Genomic DNA, 22,019 nt, shown 5'->3' with positions numbered 1-22,019 from the left:
GGTATGCGTCTCTTGCATTCCTTCTCGGGTGAGTCGAAGCGGACCCGCCCAATGTCAACATAATTCTCTACATTCAGCCTCGCTCATGTGGGCATTCACAAGATGAGGAATCTGCTGTTAGAAGTATCCATCATAAAATGATATGTAAATATAGATATGATGTATGAAATAGTTTTGAGCACTATAGAATAACACACTTTTCTGCTGGATGAGTAGAACATGAAGGAACACACCCGAGTGAATTGAAGAGCCCTAATTCCTCTTCATTATCAGACAGCAATGACCATGGCATGAGTAAAATAGCAGTAGTGGTTACTCGTGCAGTTAGTCGAGGGGGACATCTAAAGAATCCATAGCCACCAAGATCATCATGCAAGCTAAGCCTTTCCAGTAGAAATTAAATCTTTGACTGATACTAGAGTGAACAGCTGCTGGCGTTCTCTCAAATTAAGTATCAACAAAGGTAATTTTAATTTGGGGCCTTGACCAGATACAACTGAACAAGGAAAACTGAACTGCATAAAGGTCAGTCCTTTAATCACTGGACTTAAAGAGGATGCTGAATATGAAATGATCAATTACAGTGTAATAATTGAAATCTGCTCAAGCATGTATTTTTCAGGCCAAGGATAATTTTTCTCCATTATGTAACATCGAAGATCACCACGCAGAGTGTTTTCTTTCTAGGAATATAATTTCTTTTCCAGATTATGCTGCTATTTTCCATAATCCACTGTAGTCAATTGCAAGATGACTGCCTAAAGTCTCCACTGTAAATCTGCTTACATCAATCCAACCATTTTCTTTTTGTGATCTTTACAGTTTTTTTCTCTTTATGTTCCCTCAAATTCGTTTAATCCTGGCCATCCATTCATTGAGAGGCTCTTCTTTAAAGAAACTACCCAGATCAAAAATAAGGCTCTACAAGGATCCAAAATTATTTCCTCCACAAGTTTGTGAAGTTTTGGTATTAAGCTCCAAAACGTTGTGACCTTAACAAATCTTCCCAAAAATGTTTATAAAAAGGAACAGCAGGAGAAATATTTTACTAAAGGTGGGTTTGGGGTACAGGAGCTTTCCAAAAGCACATTTTACATGGTAATTTGCTTGCAAAAACAATTTGAAAGAACATTTCTTGCAAAAAACCCTTTTTATGATAAAAGATAACTACATTTGCGAAATTTCTCCCACAAAATAAGTTAGATAAAGTTTAACAGCTTCAACCATGCAGACACTTACCTTCTTCATTCACTTCATCGAATTCTTTTCCAGTATGATAATTACCAATCTATACTGTGTAACCTTGGCTCGATCTTGTTCACTAGAGAGACCACAGCAGTCTCTCAATTCACTTATGCTTTTACATAATTCATTAATCTTCGCAAATAACTAATATAATATTGGTTCACATGAGATGGTTTAAGGCACATGTTCAAGAACGTAATAGGAATGTTTTTGCAAACACTTATTTGAAATCTAAATAAAGACTCACAATGCATCTGACTACTAATCTTTCCTTTTTAGGTCTCGGCTAGCGTAGGCTGCGCATGCGCAGTCTCGCTGGCGAGTTCTTATGTCTCAGAGTAGCGAGGTTTAAACCTGCCCCTCTTCTCCATTGTCTGGCTCCCTAATCGGTGGCCAGACATTGGAGAAGAGGTTTCTGTAATGTCATTTGTTGTAGCTAAGCCCCGTCCGTTTCGGATTAAGGGGTGTGTTTTTTGCGTTTCTTTCTTTGGCTTTAGCCTGTACTTTTGTGACTGGTGGGCATTTTGTTTATTTATATTTTTATCAGGTTTGTTTCTCTGGCTTTAGCTTTGTGACTGGTGGGCGTTTTGTTTATTTACATTTTTTTATCGTTTTTTTTATCAGGCTTTTTTTTTGGGTTCCTTGCTGTTTTAAGGTAAGCCAGCATGTTATCTTTTTTCCTTTCTTTTTTTTTTAATTTCGAATTTTTTCTATTCCTGGTCTACCCCGGTCCGGTCCATGTTTCTGTGTCGTTCTTGTCAGCTCGGGCTGCTCCCTCAGCAGCCCCCTCAGACACCTCCGTTCCAGTGAGCACGTGCCCTTTAATCCCGCCGCCAGTCCCCTCTCCACACTCTACGGGTGCCCCGCTCCTTTAATTATTTACGCAGTGCCTACCCCGCGACTTAATGTTTTATATAAATATTTATTTTGCGCGGGTGCCTCTGTGAGCTGCATGCGCCCGCCTTCCGCCGGCTCCTCCTCCCCCCTTCCCCGGCCGAGAGCAACAGGAGGACCAGCAGTGCAAGCCGAGCCACCGCAGCCAGCCATTCCCGAGCTGCCTGCACGCCGCCCATGACTGCACATGACTGGTGAGTGCATCATTAGCTGCTGTACATCATTATGAAGTGTGTGCACTGTTGATGAAAGAGCACTAGACGTAGGAGCGTGCACGGCACGAGCATGGCTGTGTCCATGTAAATTATGTATACTTTCACGAATTTGCACACAGTGGGCACATTCGTTAGCTTGTACATTATTAGTGCATGTGACCTGCATTCACCAATTCACACATTGGCGGTTGTGAGCAGAATACAGGAGCCATGTAGCAAGCAATTGTTTTCTCAACGTGGGTACATGTTAACATCATGTGCTGTTTGCACAATCACCATGGGGGGGCCTGTGCGTGAGCGCTTTGTCACGTTATAGCGGCCCGCCGGAACCCTGGCAAATGTCCACACGTCCCGAGCGGTGTGGACATTTGCCAGGTTTCTGGCGGGCTGCCATACCGTGACAAAACGCTCATGCACAGGCCCCCCACGGTATGCATGGGGTCCAGCTAAAATTAGCTCAAAATGTATCCTACTAAGAAGGATGTAAGCAAACCAAACCATAAGTACAAGGTTTGACACTTAGCCGAGTCGGGGACGGGGGCACCTTAGCGTGTGCAGACCTCCCTACTCGATTCACCTGGTCCTGACAAAAACCTAAAACAAAGCAAAAAAGGTTGAAACATGTTGACCATATTCTCACTTTAATTGCGGTACTTTCCGGCCAATTCCACACCAGTAGAAGTACACCACTTGCTTTTAATGGTGACACATGACTCTAGATTAAAATAACTTAGAGAGTACATGTAGTATACCTTTTAATCCACATTCACTTGCACAACTCACAAACATTTCCAGCTCCGCTGCAGCCGCAGGCGTCGAAGCACACCTGAGTGGCCCTCGGTCACTCAGGTGGACCCCGATGATGAAGCATGTCACCAACCAGGTTGGTGAGTGAGGGGTTTATAAAGAAAGAAATATGCTACTTACCAGTATGCATCTGTTCTTGGCATGTAGGGCTGCTGACATTCATATCTGTGCATAGATCGCCGCCTAGTATTGGGTCCGGATGATTGCACATTGTTGTCCTGGAAGAGTCTTCGAAGTATCACGAGATAGGTGGCTCCTCCCCCGGACTACAGTGCGCATGGGCATCCTCTCCATCCTCAGATTGTTTTTCGCCATTGTGGCAGGGATGGAGTATGATACAGTAAGTGATGTCCATGCTATAGAGTAATTCTGAGTGCTACAGCTGCGACAGGCACCGGGGAGGAGGGAGGGCGATATGAATGTCAGCAGCCCTACATGCCAAGAAGAGATGCATACAGGTAAGTAGCATATTCCGTTCGAGGCATGTGGGCTGCTGAATTCATATCTGTGCATAGAATATATAGCAGTCTCCCCCTTAGCGGTGGTTGCCCGTGCCAGCTGCAGCAGCCTGAAAAAGAGTCTTGAGTACAGCCTGTCCTACAGCTGCTTGCTGTTTGGAGTGTACATCTACGCAGTAGTGTTTGGTAAATATATGTATGGTAGTCCATGTGGCTGCTCTACATATGTCTTCTAGAGGAATGTTTCCCAGGAAAGCCATGAATACCCCTAACTTGCGTGTTGAATGCGCTTTTGGGGGAACTGTTAATGTGCGTTTAGCTTTCTGATAACAAATTTGTATGCACTTAACAATCCATCTGGCTATACCTGATTTGGAAATGGGGTTGCCTTTGTGCTGTGGTGAAAAGGCAACAAACAGTTGCTTAGTTTTCCTGAAAAGTTTTGTCCTGTCAATATAGTACAGGAGAGCTCTTTTAACGTCTAGGGTATGTAGAGCTCTTTCTGCCACTGAATCTGCCACTGAATCTGGATTTGGGAAGAACACTGGCAGTTCTATAGTCTGATTGATGTGAAACTGGGATACCACCTTTGGCATAAATTTAGGGTTTGTACGTAGCACTACCCTATTTGCATGAATTTGTATGAATGGCTCCTGAATAGTTAGGGCTTGTAGCTCACTAACTCTTCTAAGGGATGTAATCGCCACTAAAAATGCCACTTTCCAAATTAGGATTTGTATCTCACACGAGTGTAGAGGTTCAAAAGGTGGTCCCATCAGCCTGGTTAGAACCACGTTCAGGTTCCAGACAGGTGAAGGTGGGTGTCTTGGAGGACACATGAATTTTGGGACCCCCTCTATGGTTACTTTTTAATGACCAGGGAAAAGAGAGGACAACACTTATGAAAAAATATACTGATATTCCCCCGTGATCAAATCATAATTTCTTATGTGGCAAAGCTCACAAAGTTAAACAGATAACCTTCAAATTAATACAGGTACAACAATATCCTTTCTCTCATTTTACATATTTAATTTCTTTTTTTGTAGTTTATCAAAAATATTTAAAATGTTTTTTCTTTTTAAATCTTTTCTTGTGTATACATCAATTCATAAACATGGGTAATAATCCAATCAATATTAAAAATACAGTGAAAAATACCATGATTTTTACAATGTGTTAAAAAAAAAAAGTGCTTTACAATGAAAAGCTAACACCCTGTCTGTCACACACCAACCAACATACACACTTACTCATTCATACAACTCTACAATCTTACAGACTCAAAAACAATTTCTAAGGTTGAGGTAACACAGATATTATTTGTGTGATTTCCACGCCAAGTCTACGCGCGTTTCGGTGGGTTCAGACCACCTTCCTCAGGACCAGATCAGAAAGAGTTTTGCTCTCCCCTCATCGTGTGTGTGCAGGGTACCTTAAACTCGACGATGCCCAACTGTGTCCAATATCTTTTACGTGCAGGTAATAACTTTTCTTTAGAAATAAATCAACAATGCCCCGCATGTGTAGTCTCGCGTGAGGGACTATGAAGATGCAGGAGGCCATCATGCCTATCAACTGCATAAACACCCGTGCTGGGAGCGAGTGTTGGGGTCTGAATCTCTGAATCAGTAATTGAATGCTGTTGAATCTTGCTGAGTTTGGCTGCGCCTTTGCTGCCAGAGTGTCTATCATCGCTCCCAGGTACTGTTGTACGTGAGCGGGTTGGAGATGAGACTTTGCGTAGTTTAATGAGAATCCGAGGCTGTGCAGGAGGTGAATAGTGCGAGACATGTGGCTGGCACATTGCTGGACTGACTTTGCTTAGATAAGCCAGTCGTCCAGATAGGGGTAGACGTGGACATGGTTTCTCCTCAGGTGCGCCGCTACTGTTGCTAGGCACTTGGTAAACGCCCTGGGGGCTGTTGTCACCCCGAAAGGTAGGACCTTGAACTGGTAGTGCTGATTTTGTATGGTAAACCTGAGATACTTCCTATGTGCAGGATGTATTGGTATGTGGAAGTACGCGTCTTTTAGGTCTAGTGTTGCGAGGAAGTCTCCCTGAGTGAGCAATGGCAGAACCTGTTGTAAAGTGAGCATGTGAAAATGTTCTGACAAGATGTATTGGTTTACGGGCCTGAGATCCAGTATTGGCCTGAAAGACCCGTCCTTTTTGGGGATTAAGAAGTACAGCGAGTATACCCCTGTACCCTGTTCCTGTATGGGGACGAGTTCTATGGCCCCTTTTTGCAGCATGCTGATGACTTCTTGCTGCAATAAGTCTATATGCTCTGCGGACATAGGACGGTGTCTTGGAGGTATGTTGGGTGGAGTGGAAGTTAGCTCTAGACAATAGCCGTACTGAATAAGTTGTCTCACCCACCTGTCTGTGGTAATGCTTTCCCTGACTGGCAGGAACTGTTGTAATCGCCCCCCCGACCGGTGTTACATGGTCCGGGGGCAGTGACAAGGCGTCACTGTTTAGTATTGGCGGAGGATCTGGTGTTGTTATTCCCTCGTCCTCTGCCTTTGCTGCTGTTGCCACGGTATCCACCTCTATTGTTTTTATTATAGGTGGTCTGCGTGCTCCCTTTATTGTATGGAATCTGCTGGGATGCCTGGCCTCGTGTAGCTCCTCTGTTACTGGAGCGACGAAAGGAACCTCCTCTGAATTGCTGTGACTGCAGGCACCCATAGACTTGGCTGTCTCTGTGCCTTTTTTAATCTTTTCTAAGATTGTGTCCACATGAGGACCAAAAAAAAAATCAGGGGTCACGGGCTGATTTAATAATGTGGTTTGAATCTCAGGTTTGAACCCAGAGATGCGCAACCAAGCATGTCTCCTAGCATGACACTTGTGTTGATGGCCCTGGCTGCGGTGTCTGCTGCGTCTAGCGCACATTTAATGGATGCGTTGGATATGAGTTTCCCCACTTGGATTAGCATTTCTGCTCCCTCCTTGTAGGCATCAGGCAAATGTTGTAGCAGTTGCTCTAGTGTGCCATAATGCGCCCTATCGTATCTGGCTAATAGGGCCTGTGTATTAGAAATTCTCCAGGTATTAGCTGCTTGAGCAGCCACCCTTTTCCCAGAAGCTTCTAATACTTTAGATTCCTTATCTGGAGGAGGAGCATCACCCGTAGTTTGTGAGTTGGCGCTCTTACGAGCATTTGATACCACCAAAGAGTCTAATGGCATCTATCCCTTACTATATGTAGGGTCCACAGGCGCCGGTCTGTATTTTCTTTCAATTCTGGGGTTAATAACCCTTGCTCTAGTGGTTTCCTTGAAAATGTCTCCTGCGTTTTTAAGGACACCTTTTAACAATGGCAAAGTTTTAACAGATTTCTCTGAAGTGGAGAAAGTGTCAAACAGGAAGTCCTCTTCAACCGGGTCAGCATGCATGTCCACATCATGATTTTGTGCTGCCCTTTCAATTAAAGCGTTGAACGCAGCTGCATCTTCTGTTGGCGAAGTTTTAACAGGATAAGAAGGAGTATCAGGAATAGTCTGTGACTCCCCCTGGTCAGCAGGGTCTGTCCAGGCTTGCGTCTGGTCATCCTGATCTGTGTCCGCAGGGTAATTATATTGTTCATCATCATCATACCCCATATCCTCATTAGTGGGTGTGGGTGAGTATGCAGAAGTGTCCTGGCCATGGTACCTCACAGTCTCAAAAAGGACAGGCGATGTTGAAGAATCCCTTTTCTTCTTGAGTGGAATTTTGTATGATTCCAGAGGATTTTCCGACCCGATCTTCCTTTGATAAATAGTAAGTCTACCAGATTCGGAGTCGATGTGTAGCTTTGACTGGTCATCATATGAGGGCTCTTGGTACACAAAGTCCTCTTCTAGAGGATGACTCCTCTTTCCCATTGACACCTTTTTGGGTGTTACGACCCCAGGTTTCGGATCGAGCGCCTTAGGGCATGCAGTCAGGGGCAGTCCGAAATTTATCGGTGGCATAGTGTCTTTAGACAGACTGACCTTCTTCGGGGCCGGCGTCGATGTAGGTCCGACCGACTTTGCCTTTTCGCCAATAAGTTTTTGGCCCTGCGTCGACTTCGGTGCTTGTTGCGTCGGAGGTGCGCTCTTCTGCCTCAACGTGGTCCTTCGAGGCGCTTTTGGATTTCGACTCGAGGCCTTTGACGAGCTGTGGCCTGTCGACTCGCTGCTTCAGATAGAGAGCCTTCCGAGACTCGAGTTCCTTGTTTGTGTCGCTGTCTTTGGCTTTAGTGATGGACTTTAGCGCACCGATCTTCGGTTCGACACCCATTACTTTTGACCCCGCAGGGTCGTCGACACATTTTTTCTTCGTCGACTCCGATGGGTTCGAGCTCTTCGATCCATAGACTGTTTTCAGCAGTTTCGTTTTTGTTTTCGACTCGATGGCTTTCGGTTTCATTTTAAGTAGTTAGACCGATGGCTCATGTGATATATTCTTAGCCGGGCCTTGACGCAGGGCTACAGAATGTTCTTCATGATCTTAGCTAAGGCCTTCTGGCAATGCCTCGACCTGAGCCCATGGAAGTCTTTCAGTGTCTATTTCGGGCCCGTACCCACTGTTGGGCCTGGTTCATCGCTCGAGTCGTCATCAACGGCTCCGATGGGGGATACGTCGTCCCTTACCTCGACAACGTTTTCATCTTCGACGCTCTCTTCGTCGTCTTCATAATAGTTGGGAGTCATGCTCCGAACCGGGATCCGACTGCTGTTCTGGATCCTCAGTCTCGACGACCTCATCATCCTCTTCGTCGAAGATATTCACCGGGTCGGGCGCCGGCTTCGACATAGTTTGCCTCGCTGCGCATCGGAGTCTAAGCGTCTTCTTCGACCTGAATCGAGCACAAGCTAGACAGTTGTCCTCATTGTGCTCTGGTGATAAGCACTTGTTGCACACCGGGTGTACATCGATGTGCGGGTACTTAGAGTTACAAAGGGGGCATCGTTTGAACGGGCTCCGTTCCATCGACGATCGGGCCTCTGGTGTCGAAAAGGCCACGCGGCGCTCTTTGACGTCCTGCTGAAGAACAACTGGAACAAGAACTCGGCACCGATAAAAACAATACCGACGACCCCGAAGGCCTTTTGGCCTTTAGAGAAGTTTCCGAACTTGAGTAAAGAAAAGTACATCTGAACCCAATGGCGGAAAAAACAATCTGAGGATGGAGAGGATGCCAATGCGCACTGTAGTCCGGGGGAGGAGACACCTATCTCGTGATACTTGGAAGACTCTTCCAGGACAACAATGTGCAATCATCCGGACTCAACACTAGGCAGCGATCTATGCACAGATAGGAATTCAGCAGCCCACATGCCTCGAACACAATGTTTTCTTTACTTGCATCTCTTTTTCTCCATTCTTGATCACTAGGACACTGCGTCCTGGAGATACTCCTTCATTTGTTTTTGTAGAAATCAAACCCTAGGGGACTAGGAGTAGAACCCCAATAAAAAAAACCTTACTCTTCCTTTGTTCAGTACACACTTGATCTTCTTCAGCACTCTGGGCAGAAGTGGTATAGGCAGAAAGGCGCATAGTAGACCCCAACTCCACTCACGACGAAAAGCGTCACCTAGCGAGTGTCGCCTAGGAAATACCAAAGCACAGGACTGTTTCCATTGGGCGTTCTCTTCAGTGGCGCATAGATCTAACCAAGGCTCTCCCCTCTGCTGAGAGAGACCTTGCATCACCTCAGAGTGAAGACGCCATTTGTGATCCATCATGCACCTACGGCTGACTTCGTCCGCCCTGGTGTTCAGGGAACCTGCCAGGTGTTGAACCCCAAGGGATATGTACTGATGTTCCAGCCATGTCCAGAGGCGGAGGGCCTCCTGACAAAGGGTCCACAACCCCACCCCGCCTTGTTTGTTGCAGTACCACATGGCAGTGGTGTTTTCCGCGAACATCTGCACTACTCTTCCCCAGACAGAGGGAAGGAATGCTTTGAGTGCAAGACGAATCGCCTGAACCTCCAGAAGGTTGATGTGGAGCCCGGACTTCGCCGGAGACCAGAGTCCTCTGATCTCCACCTCCCCCATGTGGCCACCCCATCCCAGAAGTGATGCATCAGTCACCACTGTGAACTCTGGTTGAGGAAGGGAGAGGGATCTGCTATCTACCCAATCCTGGTTCATGAGCCACCAATGCAACTGGTGTGCAGTGCCCTCGAGATCTAGACGCAATCGAATACATTCCCCCGATGTTGTGCCCACTGTAACTTCAGGTCCCACTGCAGAGCCAGCATATGCCATCTGGCATAGTCCATCAGCAGGATTCAGGAGGCTGTCAGACCCAGCAGTCTGAGGGTCATCCTGACCAAAACCATGGATAGAGGCTGAAAGATCGAAATCATTGCCCGAATATCCTGGACTCACTGTTAGGGAGGATAAACCCGAAACTGCGTCGTGTCCAGAACCGCTCCGATAAAGAGGAGCTTCTAACAGGGGGTCAGGTGTGACTTCGGCACGTTGATGCAGAACCCCAGCGAATGCAGGAGGTCTGCCTTAGTCTGGAGGTGGGAGACAACAGCCTGGGGCGAGCCCGCCTTCAACAGCCAGCCAACCAGATAGGGGAAGACTGGTACCCCTAATCTGCACACATGAGCTTAGACCACCGCCAACATTTTTGTGAACACCCGAGGGGCGCTGGTTAGGCAAAAGGGAAGCACAGTGAACTGAAAGTGCTCGCGGCCTACCGTGCAGCATACGTGGCACCTATGGGCCAGCAGTCTCCAGGGTCAAGGGCAGAGAAGACCTGAGCAAGCGTCAACATTTTGAATTTCTCCTTTCGGGGGAAGCGGTTGACGTTCCTAAAATCCAAGATAGGACGCATGCCTTTGTCCTTCTTGGGCACCATAAAGTAGTGGGAATAGCAACCATAACCTACTTCTGAGGCAGGAACGCGCTTGATGGATCCTTTGGCCAAGAGTGCCAAAACTTCCTGTTGGAGAAGGGCCAGATGATCCTCCGACATGCGATGGTCCTGAGGTGGCATGGATGGAGGGGTAGTCTCAAAGGGAAGGGAGTAGCCACTTCGGACTATTTGCAAAACCCACCCATCCGACGTGATGGTGCGCCAGTGGGGAAGGTAATGGCAAACCCTGCGCCCACTGACGTTTGGTGGTCCTGAAAGGTCGGACCAGGAGGGTTTGGAGGCTGCTGCAGAGGGGTCTGTGGTGGACTGGCCCTCCCCTTTTGGCCCCCAGAACCAAGGCGCAGGTTCCCCCATCCCCGGCCGCGCTGAGGCTGAACAGCTTCCGACGGCCTGTGGCCCTGAGCGGGACGTGAGGGGGGACCCCTTCAGTAGCCACGAAAGGGGTAAAAAGCAGACTGTGCAGGGCGGCTGGTGGAGAGGCCCAAGGACCTGGCCGTAGTCTGAGAGTCCTTAAAGCGATCCAGCACGTTGTCTGTTTGTTGCAGAAAAGGCGATGGACATTAACGGGCTTGTGCATAAGAGTGGATTATACATCCCCTGAAAAAACAGTCCACTGCAATGAGGCATACCGTCGAAGGGCTACTGACGTAGAAATCATCCTACCAAGTGTGTCGGCGGTATCCAACCGACAGTGAATGGTAAACTTCGCTGCATCTCTCCCCTCTGCAACTGCATGGGAGAGCACGGCCCGGGCCTTCTCTGGGCACTGAGGCAGCACCTGCGCAACCGTGTCCCACACGGAGTGGGTGCAACGGCCCAAAACACATGCAGTGTTTACCGACCGCAGTCCCAATCTGGAGGGAGAAAACATCTTCTTCCCAAGATGGTCCAGCTTTTTGGATTCCGTATCAGGTGAAGCGGTAGGGAATGTGTCCTTGGAGGTAGAGGCTTGGACCACCAAGCTCTCAGGGGTGGGGTGTTGGGAGAGAAACATGGGGTCACCGAGGGCCGGGTGGTGGCGTCGGGCAATCATGCTGTCCACAGGAGCCCATGTATTGGACCTGGACCAGGTGCCCAAAAGGATGTCCATGAGGGCTTCACTAAACGGGAGCAGAGGCTCCAAAGAACTTGCTGCTGGTTGAAGCACCTCTGTCAGGAGGTTAGTCCTGACTGCCACCGTAGGAAGCTCGAGGTTGAGAGCCTCGGCCGCCCTACGCAACACCACTGCATACGATGCTCCCTCCACCGTAGCCAACATAGGAGGAGACAACATGCCAAGGTTTGGTGAGGTATCCAGACCACTGGCTTCCACCTAGTTCCTCTCTCCAGTCCTGGTCACACACTAACTGGTCAGTCAAAGGGTCCCCAGACCCCTCCCAGTCCTCCTCCCCCTCAATTGGCTGCCAATCTGGTCTCAAAGAGCCAGGGTAGAACAGGGGCACAAAAGTACCCATCGACGTTCGATCAGGTGTCGGTCGATGCCGGTACGGCTCAGTGTCTACCTCGAGGAGGGGACCGGGGTCGATTTTGGCTGGGGACACAGCAGACGCCAAGTGGCTGACGTGGTGCAGGTGGAGGCGTAACAAGGTAACTGGTGCAATCCGGATCCAGACCTCGGCGTCAAAGGCCCAGGGCCCCAAACTGAGTCCTTGGGGCCCGAAGGTGCATCAAAATCTCACCTCGCCCCCCTGAAAACAACTTTAAATGCAGCAGCTAGAATGGCCACTGGTACTAAGAAATTTGATCACATCTCCCCTGCACTCGAAGACCTGAAATGGCTCCCAATTGAATTGAGAGCCAGCTTCAGACCAGCCTGCCTCACCCACAAAGCCCTGCACACAGGCAAACCGGAATACCTGGCTGCCAAACTCAAAAAGGCCGGCCAGTCCAGAAACCTCAGGAGCTCCAACACTCTGCTACTCATCCCAGTGAAATCTCGTAAGCAGAAAACCGCAACAAAATTGTTTGCCGGAAACGCCCCCAAAAGCTGGAACTCCATCCCCCCACATCAGAACGATACCCTAATTTCCCAAATTAAAAAATCTGTTCAAAATCCTCTTCCTCGACCGCTCTCGTACGAACCGATAGAAGCAAAGGATGCACTCCAACCTGCACTCTTTCTAACTTTATATTTTGACTAGTGACACTGACTCCGATCAAGAAAATCTTTCTGGACTCTCGTCTAGTGTGAACAAAGCAACCTTTGGGGGGGGCGCCCTGTTTGAACTTCATCCTCCTTGCCCACCCATGCCTTTGTTCGTCCTATTCTCAGCTTGATCCACATGTTTAACTATACTCTGTACTGCATACTTGCTCATTATTTACTTCTTGTAAAGCGCTCTGATATCCTCGGGTCCAGCTAGCACTATATAAAACTCCTAAATAAATAATAAATAAATGCTCTCCACGTGGTCTCATCGTTCCAAGGAGCCGCGGGGAGGTAGTATCCAGGCAAGGTAGTGATCTTAACATTGTAAGTACGGCATAGCCGATTCAAATCCAAAGGACTCAGAGTGACGCCGACGCTATCTTCGTTGGCAGGACACTTTAAACTAACAACCTTTTTCCATTTCTCATTTGAATTCAGTGTTTGACTATAGACACTCCTTTCCACCTCGTTTCTGGGGCTCATGGGGCAGTATTCCTTTTTAGACAAAGTACGTGTTCTACCTCCTTTTTAATGCACCAATTATCTATATTGATACATACTACTATAACCTGCAATTATCACCTTGGACACGCATCCAGCGTTCCTTAATACATAGAGTGTGAGATTTATGTTAAGTGTGTGTCTGTCTTTTGTATTGTCTTTCTTTCCATCAGCAGTACATAACACTGGCTTATTGTCACTGATAGGGATAATGTAATATATATCACAGTGTCTACTAGTTTTTTACAGCTCACCACCAATTGTGATGGATGATGCATATGTTATGTTTTTTTACGCACACCTATTGAGCTATTGTATACAGTGCATGTTTATTTTTGACATGTTCACCACGTAGTAGTATTTACATGTATATACACCTTTTTCTATTTACTTAAATTTCGAGTTTGAGTGTAGAAGGGATCCTTTGGTCCTGATGAAGAAGCCAGGGGAGGGCTACGAAACATGTTGACATAGGAGAAGCAGCTCATTATAGCTTTGTTTCTTCATCTCTTTCCCCACTTTTAACAATACCAGCTCAACAGAATATTAAAGTCTTCTTTCCATAGAGCCAGGTATTTTTAATATATTCACTCCTCCACTCACTCCTGACCCTTCCTCTCACATACCTACACTACACATAATCTTGTTCTAAAACTAGTGCTCCCGCGTGAAGTACCCCAAATAGCCGAAATAGAGCTCAGCCCTGGGTGGAAAAGACTCAGAAGTTAAGGGGTTAAACTGTACAGATATTTCTGTTCACAAACCTTAAGAAAAAAGTCAAATTGCCAAATGAGATCATAATGTACATTTGTAACTGAGGGTGAAAAACGAACTTGCTGGCCTTTATGATAAAATCACAAACACATTTATTGACAACAGTAGCAGCCTAGAAAGCATTACCTAATGGGCCACACCACTACATTTTTGTTATATTTACTTACAGATGTTTGCACCATCATGGCACGCTGGTCTCTCATCTGTCGCACAATATCCAGTGGATAAACAGGTTGATTGCTTTCAATTAAACACATGGCAGTTTCCATAGTAACCAGTACACCTGTGCGGCCAATTCCAGCGCTGTAAAATCATGGTAAAGGTTATGAAGCTAGCAGTCAAGAGTCATAAACACATATCTCCAGTCAGCTTTTGACCACCGGCGAACCGCCACAGGCTACACTATCTGAAGTAGCATGCAACTTACTTGTGAACATGATTGCGTCACATACTGTCACATTGCGTTCACCATACCGTTCAATATTCTGGCTTGTCCCAAGTTTAATGTTAGTTAAATTAATGAGTTAACTTTCAAGCAACACTAGTGAAAACTGACAGGGACACAAACACCACCACCCCCATCAACTCGATGAGAAATTCAACCACTCGGAGACCCAACTAATGACCTTCCAAAAGATACACAACTAGTAAATATGTGTTAGCATATGTCATGTTATCCCTTTCTTTAAGGAAGCTCGAAGTATTAATTTCCTATTCATATTTATAAGGAGGCAGTCTGCACATTAGGTTGGGTACAACGGGCTAAAAACTTGAAAGGAGGAAAGCAATACAGGAGATATTGTTGTGAGGAGCCCAAACACCCTCCATGTTCGGTCAGCAGAAGATGAATTTAAATTCTAGCAAAGTAAAATGTATTTTTTTGCTCTTCTTTGTCAAACGGTGTACGTCTTAGGAGAGCACTCTAAAAGCAGTAGAGAAGACAATCTTAGAGATGTTCAACAAGTTCACCTGCTATCAGAGAATTGTGAGAAGTACAAGGAAGATCTGTAGATGTTTGTACTGAAGATCCTCTATATGGAGTCACTCAAATCGTGGGTATCTTTTCCTTTTGATACCACGCGCTGCAGAACAACACAGCTGCCCTAGGCTGTTAGCTCTCATGATTGTTAAACACATCAGAGTAATGATGCTCTTTGACAAATTACGTTTCTGAGAATGCTGCATGAAGGATATTGGTTGGTTGTTTGACAGAGAGCACCAGATTCTGATAGGTGTTCTGAACTTCTAAATCGAATTCCAGAGAATAACTCTTAAGTAGACGATGGAACAAAAAAGGAAAGCATTACACGTTATCTAGCAGGTGTCCAGACCCATCCATGCCCATGGGAAAGATGATTTTCAAATTAAAAATATGCAGCACATTTTAGGTTGGCTTTTCTTGACATGACTAGGTTGCAGCACTTGAAAGAGTTCTAGTTTACTTGTGTGCCTGAGTCCTGCACGTTCATATTTTCAATCTGTTTCAGAAAATCATTTTAATGCAACTGCATGCTATGGTCTCTACTTGCATGTAAGAAAATAAAGGTTCACTAGCTTCTCCAGGAGAAGATGTTCTAATTTTCTAACATTTGCAAGACTACTTAGCTAAGGGCTCCGTATGCATGTTGATATATTTCTGTGCAAAAGCAGCTTATTGTTTTCACTCGTGTTTTCATTAATACATGCATTATTTTCTCTGCAACAAATAGTGTGCAATGTTAGCCAATGCGAGTATGTGTTACTTGAAAATAATAATGTGATTAGTGCTGAGCAAGTAACATTTGAGAAACGTTATATTGTTCTATGAAAAGTCTGTACATTCTTTGTCTAAAACATTCTAAAACTAAAAGATGTGTTAAATGGGAAAGAGTTAGACTTTAGCTTTGGACTTTGAATGAGATAGACCTTAGGTCAGCCTGCTTGGCTCTTTGCAAGAGCCAGATGCTAGTAGGTTATTCCTATATTTCGGGCCGTTAAAGGCACATGGAGCTCTGCATTTATTATGATTTGAATATGTTAACTCAATTGATGAATGGCTAATACTTTTTTCTTTCTGTTACGATTATTTGAATAAATTAGCAGAAGTGGGATTAGTCAAGGAGGAGCCAAGCAGGCATTCGAAATGGCCGCATAGTCGCTCGGCTCCGCGAGCCCTTTCGCCCCACACGTCTATCCTGGCGTCTATCCTGAGCTGAGAAGGCATATTCTGATAGGAGAAGGAATACGAACACCTATCGTGTGTTCCCGGAGCTCCGGTGTGCCGCGGATCCTGTGAATTGTCCCCGTCTGCTCCGCGGCCTAAGCGGTGACGAGACCGGGGCGTTGACTCGACGGGGCCTCCGGCCGCAGCTGTGGCGTCAACGGCCGTTGATGGCGATGAGGTGGGTGCCGTTGACGTGAAAGACCGCTTCTGGCGGCGAAGACCCGATCCGCTTGTCGGCGACCCTTGAGGAGCAGTGGGGAGACATTGGACCGGAGGGGGAGCTTGGCTCTTGCCCACCCCTCCCCAAATGTTGTTGCCCGGGCATAACCAGGGTCTGCCCCCGATACAGGCGGGCGGCTCCCGGGGCCCGGCTGGAACCCTAGCCTTTTGGTGGCTCTCCTTTCTGGGGCCTCTCCCACAGTTTGTTTGTACTGGAGACGCTTCCGTGGCGCCCTCATGGTGAGGCCTAGTCCCCGAGTGTGGTGAAGAGGGACGGGGCCGGCAGGATCAAGATGGCGGATGGTGCACTCCTCTATGACCCGAGTCCAGATCGGAAGGCTGATCTACGGATGGGGCCGGAATGCTCGCAGCACACAAAGGAGTTCATTTCCCGAGACGTGATGGCCGCTCTAGCAGTTTTGCACGAGACTATGCTTTGCCATGCCTGAGACCTGGGCGGAAGAATGGACGCCATTGCGGTTTCACGTTCCGCGACACTGCCGGTGGCCTTGCTGCTGACCCAATGGAGGAAGTTTCGGCTCCGCGGAGGCACTGGGAGCCGCCTCAGGACCGGGCTCCCGTGCCCGTGCGGGCCGACTCGATTGCTTATCTGGATGTCTCCTTGGGACATTTGCCTGGCTGGCAGCTGGGGGTGGAGCGCTGTTTTTACCTTTTGGACTGGCATGGCCGTGTCACAGCGGTGGTTGGACTGTGTGACTTTCATCTCCTGGATGGCGTTGTTGGTTGTGAGCTTTGGGAGTCTTCCGGGACCGACTTTGATATTATCTGTTCTTGGCTGTTTTCACTTTGATGGGCTTGGATTATTGTACTCTTCCATGGTCGCGTCCCAGCCGGACCAACTTGTACTGTTTGGACCTTCAGGATTGTGCTTTAACTTGATCAACGAGAGGACTTCTGGCGGTGCCACTGCCAGACAGGGTCAGTGATGATGTGGGTCATGTCTATTGGTGCTATTATGGTTGGACGGTGCAGTAGGTCTGTTCGATCGATATTACATCGTGTTTACGCTCGGGGTTTGTTATTCTCCAGTACAGTATTGCTTCCATTCTGGGATTTCCGTGGTGTAGGGGTGAAGGGCGGGGCCGGGCGACAGGATGAGGGCCCTCCTCCGCTTACTTTCTTCGCTTTCCTCTTCTTTCTATATTTCGGGTCTCTATTAGGGCGACAGGCACGCGGCTGGGAGGGTAGGCCATGGCCTTCTGCGGGTGTGCAGGGTGGGGGTTGCGGGATGGGTGTTTGTTTGATATTTGTTTCTATGACCCTTTAGTCTTTCTTTCCTTTTTTAGTGTTGTCGTCGCTCATGCTCTTTGCGGTATGTTTGGTGTTGAGGGGCGGGGGTTAGGCTTGCTACCCGATGGGGCTGTGCCCACCTTTCTCCTGCTTTGTATATCTTGCCCCCCCCCCCAGTGACTCCTTCGTATCGCTATTGTTTGCTGATATCCTGTTTTGCACATTATTGCGGGACTGTGTGCGATTGTGCGACACTTTCTTAGTTTCTTATTTGAAAAATGAACCTCTCGAATCCTGATTTTCAACTGTTGTGTATGATTACAGGTTGCGCACTGTTATTTCTTCCCCGGGGGCCGAACTGCTTTAACTACGCATAATGCTTGCTTTACTTCAATTCTGTTTAGCGGCCGGCCGGGATGGTTGTAGGCCCATACCTGTAACTGCATGTACTACAAATAAAGGTTAAAAAAAAAAAAAAAGTGGGATTAGTGTCTCAAGCCTTTTCCTTAATGTGATTGGTTAATTTGCCGCGACTTGACCCTGGTCAAATGAATTATGTGCGTGAGTCAACACCCATGGAGCAATAGACCTTTTCAAATACAGGGTTAGTGTGCTCCTTGGTGAGCCGAGGTACCAAGAGGTGTCAATACTTCAAAAAGTCACAATGACTCGAACTCTCCACAGACAGGAGTGGAGCAGATTAGTCTTTAAACTTGTATAAAGTGTATTCTGGGAGGCTCCATTGGCAGTAATAGCCATTAAAGGCAAGCCAGTTCTAGGAAGACATTTCAAGTTCTGAAATGCACACTATTTTGAGATGCCATTGTGTGTTCAAAAGTGAATAAGGCTGTACCCATTAATAAATGGCTTTTCCAAAACCGCAGTGGACACATCACTGTGACTGTCACTTGTGGGACACCCCCGCGCCGCACGGCCACCAGCTGCTGCGTGTGCCCCTTGCCTGCCCTCTGCCTCGCTGCTGCCTCGTTGCCGCCTCGTTGCCGGCTGCCGGCTGCCTCCGCTGCTGTAGTTTTGCATTGTTTTGTTTTGTCGGTAATTTGTGCGTGTTGTTGATTTCACCGTGTTGTAGTTTTGCACTGTTTTGTCGGTAATTTGTGCTTGTTGGCGACTTTACCGTAGTGCCTGTGCTTTGTGTTCCTTCCTTATTGTCCGCCTACCTCGCCGCCCTCCGCCCTCCCTTCCCGCCACCGCCGCTTTGCCCCGCCCCTTTTTCTTTTCTGTACCCTCCCCGCTCCCGCCTCCCAGCTGCTCCGCCCACCCGCGCACTTCGCCTTAAATGGCGACCGTGCGAACGCGCAGCGGTCACGCGCAGCGGGCGCGCCGATTGTGCGCCGAAGGCGCGCCAAAGGTAAGCCCGTCCGCGACCGGATCGCGACCAGCGCCAGGACCCCTGGCCCACGAAGACCCCGACCGACCCGCCTGACATACTCCGCCACCACCCTCAACGCACTCAACACCGGCCGACTCCCAGAATGCCATCAAGCCACCCCACGACGCACCCACGGACCATTCAGCTGCCACACCTGCAAGTCCTCCTGCACCCGGACCAGCCTCGCACCAGCACCCGCCAAGTCGAACACCAGCAGCACCCACCTCAAGTGCATCCTGCTCAACACCCGCTCCGTCCACAGACACGCCATCGAACTCTGGAACCTTCTAGACGCCACAGCCCCTGACGTTGCCTTCCTCACGGAGACCTGGATGAACGCCTCTTCAGCTCCCGACATCGCCATCGCCATCCCAGAGGGCTACAAGATCGTCCGGAGGGACCGAAACGCCAACCAGATGGGAGGAGGCATCGCCATCATCCACAGGAACACCATCCGTCTCACGACCAGCACCGACAACACCCTGACCAGCGCCGAACACCTGCATTTCCAGATCCACACCAACCCGAACACCACCCTCAGAGGCACCCTGATCTACCGACCCCCTGGACCACGCACACAATTCAGCGAGGACATCGCCGACTTCGTCAGCCCGCACGCCCTCCCCTCCGCCGACTACATCCTCCTGGGAGACCTCAACTTCCACCTGGAGAACAACAACGACCGCAACACCAGCACCCTGCTCGACAACCTCGCCAACCTTGGACTCAAGCAACTGGTGTCCACCCCCACCCACCTCGCCGGACACACACTCGACGCAGTCTTCTCTTCCTGCACAGACATCGACTTCAGCCACGCCACAGAGCTTCAATGGACGGACCACAGCTGCGTCCACTTCACCTTCAAGAAAACGACGACCCACCAACACCAGCATCAGACCGCCCGCAGAAGCTGGAACAAGATCACAGCAGACCAGCTCGCCACCTCCCTGAGCCAGCACCCTCCTGCCAGCTCAGCGAACCCCAGCCAGGCCGCCAACAACCTCACGAAGTGGATCAGCAACTGCGCGGACGAACTCGCCCCACTGAGGACCCCGCCTAGCAGACCCGGCAGCAAGAAGGCCCCATGGTTCACCGACGAACTCAAGAGCTCCAAGAAGAACTGCCGAGCCCTCGAGAAAGTCTGGAGAAGGGAACCTACACCGGACAACAGGACCTCCTTCAAACTTGCCACCCGGAAACACCACCAGCTGATCCGCGCCGCCAAGAAAACAGCATTCAAGGACCGGTTGGACAACAACGCACACAACTGCAAGGAACTCTTCAACATCGTGAAGGAGCTTTCCAACCCCAGCGCAGGAAACAACAACATCACCCCATCGCAAGACCTCTGCAACTCCCTCGCTTCTTACTTCCACAACAAGATCGCGGACATACACAACAGCTTCAACAACCAACCAACGCACACCATGGCCGAACAACCACCCCCCACCACCACCCTCCACGCCTGGACCCCGATCAGCACCGAAGACACCATCCGCACGATGAACTCCATCCACTCCGGATCTCCGACCGACCCCTGCCCTCACCACGTCTTCAACAAGGCCGACGCTGCCATCGCACCCCACCTGCGAGACATCATCAACACATCCTTCGACACTGCCACCTTCCCTGAGAGCTGGCAGCACGCGGAACTCAGCGCTCTACTCAAGAAACCAACAGCGGACCCCACCGACCTCAAGAACTACCGCCCCATCTCGCTCCTCCCGTTTCCAGCCAAAGTCATCGAGAAGACCGTCAACAAGCAGATGGCCGCCTTCCTCGAGACGAACGGATCCCTCGACCCCTCACAGTCCGGCTTCCGAGCCAATCACAGCACCGAGACCGCCCTCATCGCCGCCACCGATGACATCCGAGCTTTGATGGACAAGGGAGAAACAGCGGCCCTCATCCTCCTAGACCTCTCCGCGGCATTCGACACGGTCTGCCACCGCACTCTAGTACGGCGCCTCAGCAACATCGGAATCCAGGACAAGGCGCTGGAATGGATCGTCTCCTTCCTCGACGGAAGAACACAGAGAGTCCGCCTACCACCGTACAAGTCAGAGGCCTCCGAAGTCATCTGCGGCGTCCCTCAAGGATCATCTCTGAGCCCCACCCTCTTCAACGTCTACATGAGCCCCCTCGCGGCCATCGTACGCAAACACAACCTCAGCATAATCTCCTACGCCGACGACACCCAGCTGATCCTCTCCCTGACCAACGACCCCGCCGCCGCCAGAGCCAACCTTCACGAAGGGATGAAAGAGGTAGCCGAATGGATGACGACCAGCCGCCTGAAACTGAACTCGGACAAGACGGAGGTCCTTATCCTGGGCTCCTCACCCTCCGCCTGGGACGACTCCTGGTGGCCTCCCGCCCTGGGCACCGCACCCAAACCGACAGACCATGCACGCAACCTGGGCTTCATCCTGGACTCCTCCCTCTCCATGACCAGGCAAGTCAACAACGTCTCCTCGGCGTGCTTCAACATCCTACGCATGCTACGGAAGATCTTCTGGTGGATCCCCACCGAGACCAGGAAGACCGTCACCCAGGCCCTCGTCACCAGCCGACTGGACTACGGCAACGCCCTCTACGCCGGTACCACCGCCAAGCTCCAGAAGAGACTCCAGCGGATCCAGAACGCCTCAGCCAGACTCATCCTCGACATCCCTCGAACCAGCCACATCTCCGGACATCTGAGAGACCTTCACTGGCTCCCCGTCAACAAAAGAATCACCTTCCGCCTCCTCACCCACGCACACAAAGCCCTACACGACCAAGGACCGAGCTACCTCAACAGCCGAGTCAACTTCTACGCTCCCAAACGACACCTCCGATCAGCCAACCACGTCCTCGCCGCCGTCCCCCGCATCCGTAGAGCGACTACTGGAGGAAGGTCCTTCTCCTACCTGGCCGCCAAGACCTGGAACTCCCTCCCTCCCGACCTGCGCCTGACCCAGGACCACCTCTCCTTCAGGAAGAAGCTGAAGACCTGGCTGTTCGAGCAGTAGAGGCACTCCCCCCCCCCCCCCC

The 22,019-nt window shown here is 49.3% G+C and overlaps 1 protein-coding gene across 8 annotated transcripts in view; it reads right to left on the bottom strand.

The window, feature by feature from the left end:
- Positions 1 to 22,019, bottom strand: part of PTPN3 (protein tyrosine phosphatase non-receptor type 3) — a 1,864,164-nt gene that overhangs the window by 16,222 nt on the left and 1,825,923 nt on the right. For all 8 annotated transcript variants that reach the window (XM_086965368.1, XM_086965363.1, XM_086965366.1 and 5 more), the window contains one exon: positions 14,088 to 14,223. In XM_086965368.1, coding sequence (XP_086821494.1) covers positions 14,088 to 14,223 — 136 coding nt within the window. The remainder of the gene's footprint in view (positions 1 to 14,087; positions 14,224 to 22,019) is intronic.

Source organism: Lissotriton vulgaris, chromosome 4_1 (genome assembly GCF_964263255.1).
Source record: "Lissotriton vulgaris chromosome 4_1, aLisVul1.2, whole genome shotgun sequence".
In the NCBI taxonomy this organism is placed as follows: Eukaryota; Metazoa; Chordata; class Amphibia; order Caudata; family Salamandridae; genus Lissotriton; species Lissotriton vulgaris.
Note: the sequence above shows the minus strand (reverse complement) of the source record. Positions and strands in the feature narration are given on the sequence as shown.